The 4,536-nt window shown below is 45.6% G+C and overlaps 1 protein-coding gene across 1 annotated transcript; it reads left to right on the top strand.

Moving 5' to 3' along the window:
• Nucleotides 1-897: 897 nt before the first annotated feature.
• Nucleotides 898-4,264, top strand: inavaa (innate immunity activator a; the record flags this gene model as incomplete). Its single annotated transcript, XM_079226004.1, has 9 exons — nt 898-961; nt 1,409-1,542; nt 1,698-1,820; nt 1,911-2,145; nt 2,241-2,294; nt 2,466-2,691; nt 2,850-2,996; nt 3,092-3,755; nt 4,172-4,264. The coding sequence occupies 9 exons, from the start codon at nt 898-900 to the stop codon at nt 4,262-4,264; spliced, it is 1,740 nt and encodes a 579-aa protein (XP_079082130.1).
• Nucleotides 4,265-4,536: the final 272 nt, after the last annotated feature.

The raw sequence follows: 4,536 nt of genomic DNA, 5'->3' as shown, positions 1-4,536 counted from the left end.
GTGAGCTCCAGAATTCATTCATTGACCTAAAAAACTGGAAAAATAACGGCAGTAAGTTTTCTCTCGCTCATAAGGCGATTTCACCAAAACCGCTTTAAAAGCCTCAAACCCTAAATGTTGTCTCCAATTTGTTGTTGTCATTGTTGTTCTCCTCCTTCTGTCGTTCCGCTCTACGTCTTGTTTTTTGGTTTATTGTCAGTCAGATGTTCGGTGGACAGCAACAATGGAGCAGAGCGGGCCGTAAACCTGAATTGTGTTGGCCTGTTTGTTAAAGTGAAATGTGTTGCACAGGAGTCAGCAGGGACTTTGTGATCTGATGCTGCGTGGACGAGCCCAGCATTAAGACATTCTTCCACTTCAAAGCCCCCCAGAGGGTTTTTCTGGACACTGGTTGAATAGGAGCTGAGGGAGGGGTGTGTGGGGGAACAGGTGCAGTCCATGAGTGGGGTAATTCCTGCTGCCATCTGCTTTCTTTTTCGGGGTCTGGGCTCTTTAAACGCCCTCTGACACGCCTCACGGTGACACGCTCCCCTAGCCAGCCACATCGTGCCCCGTCACCATGGCACCCCGATTCAGATTAACCCCTGCACATGTGCCGAGTCAAGAATGGGGGTCTGCCTCTTTTGTGATGGAGCATGGGAGGGAGAAAGAGGTGGTGTAGGAGGAGGAGGAGGAGGAGGGAGGGGATGGAGAGCTGCATGGATAAGTGTGTGAAAGGACACTCGCCAGTCATTCACTTTTGTTAAGTAAAGCAGCAGCAGGGAGCGTGAATGAAGCCATGTGGTAGAAAAACCACAGGAGAGTCGGTCACAAGGGATCCAGTTGACTTTTATTGATTTGAGTAATATCTGCTTATTTCAACAGGTACTCTAGAAAAGTTAAGTGTCCACAGTCAAGATGACAGCAATCGAGAGTAAAGAGGAGATCAGTGACACTGACAGTGGGATTATCGTCCACTCGGGTAAGAACATCACCTCTAAATACGGCATCTGAATTCCATGTATGTCATGTTATAGCTTAGGGCTGCATGATAACAGCAAGTTAAAGAAAATGTTGCATGTCACATTGTTGTACATATTTTTGTATTTTAACAAGTAATTCTTCCCTCACCTATAAGATTAAAAAACATTTAAAAGGGAATAGTGAATACATAAAAGAGTCTAATTGTCACAATTTGCAATCATTTTGGTTGCAGATTTTGCAGATGAACTTTATCATGCATAAGCACACTAAGAGCATTTCATGTATTTGTTAAAAATGGGATGCCAGATGAGATGAAATCATTTCTGGGTCATCCATAAGAAAAGTATATACATTACATCCAGTAAGAATAGTGATAGTTATTTCCATGTCTGATATAGAACCTGATGAGGAAAGCCTGATCTGATCTTCTGTGTGTTCAATGCAGGTCCAGACAGCCCCACGTCCCCGGGGAAAGACCCGACCACACACACCAGAGCCCTGAAGCTGAAGCACCAGTCTCTGGAGAAGGGACTGGAGCTCTGCCTGCTGGAGCTCAGGAAGCTCTGCATCAGGGAGGCAGTGAGTCAGTGCTAGATTGAAATAATGCACAGACTACAAATTACTTATTTAGGGACTTTGTAATTGCTCGAAATGAGTTGTTATAATAGCATTATGTGTTTAAGGGTCACAGATTTACCCCTTTTGTGAGCAATACTTTTATTTTGAATTCACAGGAGCTGACCGGTAAACTGCCCTCCGACTATCCTTTGATGCCCGACGAGAAGCTTCCTATGGTAAGAAGGAGGATTGGAGCTTCCTTCAAGCTTGACGAATGTCTGATCCATCTGGACAAGCAGGTATGGACCTCAATCAGAGTTTACATTTGTGGGGAAAGAGATTACAATTCATCAGCTCAAACTAAATGTCAGGATGTGTGTTTATCGTAGGATTCAGAGCTTCAAGGGCTGGAAACTGACTTGGCTCTTCAGCGGCAGATTTATGAGGCGGCCTGCAAACTCTCCCTTGAGGGGAAGCTGAGCAAACCACAGAAGAAGAGCCGGTTGCAGCAGTGCAAGAGGGAGGAGAAGAAGGTGAAGGATCTGCAGGAGGCCGTGTTCCAGCACAGGATCAAGAGCCAGTGCAACTCACCTTGCATCAGCATCTCAAACAAACAAAACAAAGGTGGGTCTCACTGCTGCCCCCTTCAGGCCAAACGTCAGGGAACACAGTCAGTGGCTTTGACGAACACGTTTAAAATGTTCCCTTTTTACCTGCAGATGTGTGCATGTCTGATGACAGTTCCCTATCTGATGTGGTGGCCCTGGATGATGGTGAGTGGAGAGTACATTTATACATATTTTATATTGAAGATTTAATCACTCTCTGATAGACATGCTTGCATTAAGATATGCAGTGAAAAGAAGTATGGATTAGAAGGATGTATGATATATTTTGGAGCAGCATGAAACCAACTGTTTGATGTTCTCTGTGATCATCCACAGACGTGGACTCGCCCAGCCCTCTCTCTCCTCCTGTGTTGGGCACTTCCTATTCAGAGCCCCTCCAGCTGTCAGCCACGATCCTGCTGTCGTCCCAGCAGTCGTCAAGTCAGCTCAGTGTGGAGTATGAGCGCTCGCCCATCCAGAACTCTCCATGGAAAGAGTCTAGTCTGGATCAGCCTTACCAGAGGATCACAAACCCTCAGTCTGTTTGTACCAGCAGGTCCAGGTACGAGTGTATTAACTACCCATTGAATACACAACTGCTTTCTTTACATGACTATAAGAGAGAAAATAAAATAAAAAAGGGAGCTTAGTGTCAGCATATATGTCTCACAGGATGTAATGCACGTCTCACATCATCTTCTCTGTTTTTGTTGTGTCCAGTAGTCCAGCAGGAACCCTGATGTCTGCAGAGAGCATAATTCCTCTGTCTCAGTTTTTAAAGAAAACGGCCCTGCGTCAGAACAACTCCACCAGCGTCCCCTCCACCCCAGAGCTGCACGTACGCCGACAGGGCTCCCAATCCTTCAGGTACACAGAGAAGTCAGATTCTAACACTAATGTACAAAAAAACACAACAACATGCAAACTGTAACTTAACAATTTCACATGATATGTCTCCTCAGACTTCCCAAAAGTAAGCCCCCTGCTGACACGGATAACAATCGAGGGCGAGCCAGGCTGCCGCAGCCACGCTTTCTGGCTGACTTCATGGTGCGTTCTCCAGAGTACTCTCCCTTGCGCCCTTACCAGTCCAGCTCAGAGGACAGCAGCTCGGAGCACTCCTCCTCCTCCTATATTAGCTCTCCTGGCGGGGATGCACCCACTGAGATGCCAAAGCTCTGCCCGCCGCCTTACGGATTCCACTTTGGAGCACAAAAGAAAGGGCTCTCCAGCATCACCAGCTCCCACAAGAACACCAACCAGTCTCAGCCCAGCCCTGGCTATGTCAGAGCGAATGCAGAAGATGGCCCGCTCTCCCCTCATGACCTGGACATGGGGAAGTGCTTCCTGTCCTCTCCTCCTGTGGCACACAGCCCTCAGCAAAGACAGTGGCAGGACGAGGCCTCGTCCGCGAGGAGAATCCCAAAGCCCCCTCCGCCTTACACCAGGCTGGTGCGAACGCCCTCACTGAACGAGTACCCAAACCACGCCATCAGGCTGACGCCCAGGGACATTGTGTCGGAGGAGTTGAAGTCATGGCATCAGAGGAATCAGCTGCAGAAGTTACACCCGAGCTGCGAGGATCAGCAGAGCTCCCCTTTACCTCATCTGCCTCCATTTATACAGGTTAGTACTGATCATGCCACAACAGTAAAATAGGCCACTAGCACAATAGTGGTAGTGTCTGTTAGACTCTGATGATTATTTTCTTTATAAATAGAAGAAAACCAAAACTATTTGGTCTATAAAACAACAGATATAAATATATCCTGGGGCCAAATTTGACATCTTCCAATGTCTTGATTTGTCTGACCAACAGTCCAAAACACCAAAATATTCAGTTTGCAATAAGATTAAGACGTGAAAAACAACAAATCCTCACATTTAAGCAAAACATCACAATTTTTGCTTGAAAAATGATTGAAATGAATTAATCGATTATTCAAATAGTTGCAGAATTATGTTCTTTTGATTAACTCATCAGATGTAAAATATGTTTGTCCAGAATGTGTAGGATGAACACTGGTTTCATGTTTTCACAGGGTTCAGGTAATGTGATTCTCCAGAGAGCTGCAGACGGGACTCCACTTCAGTGGTTCATTGCAGAAGATGCTGAAATCGTGAGCCAGGTGTAACTGGGACCTCTACTCCTCCGCAGTATGTTCAGTAGGAAGTGTGTTATTCCTCTCTATTTATTTCTGTATTTATAACAGTTGTGGACTCTCTGTGAGATTGTATGTTGACGTGACAAATGTAGACCTATTGGGACTCCGATGAGCACATTTCTCTCGTCTTTTAATTTAAAATTTGATGTAAGGTGGTATGCCAGTTTTATTTATTTTAAATTGCTTTCTAATAGATTCTTTCTAATAGATCCTGAGGTGAATTAAGGTTCAGAGCAAACCGA

Source organism: Taurulus bubalis (genome assembly GCF_910589615.1).
Source record: "Taurulus bubalis genome assembly, chromosome: 11".
Lineage (NCBI taxonomy): Eukaryota > Metazoa > Chordata > Actinopteri > Perciformes > Cottidae > Taurulus > Taurulus bubalis.
Note: the sequence above shows the minus strand (reverse complement) of the source record. Positions and strands in the feature narration are given on the sequence as shown.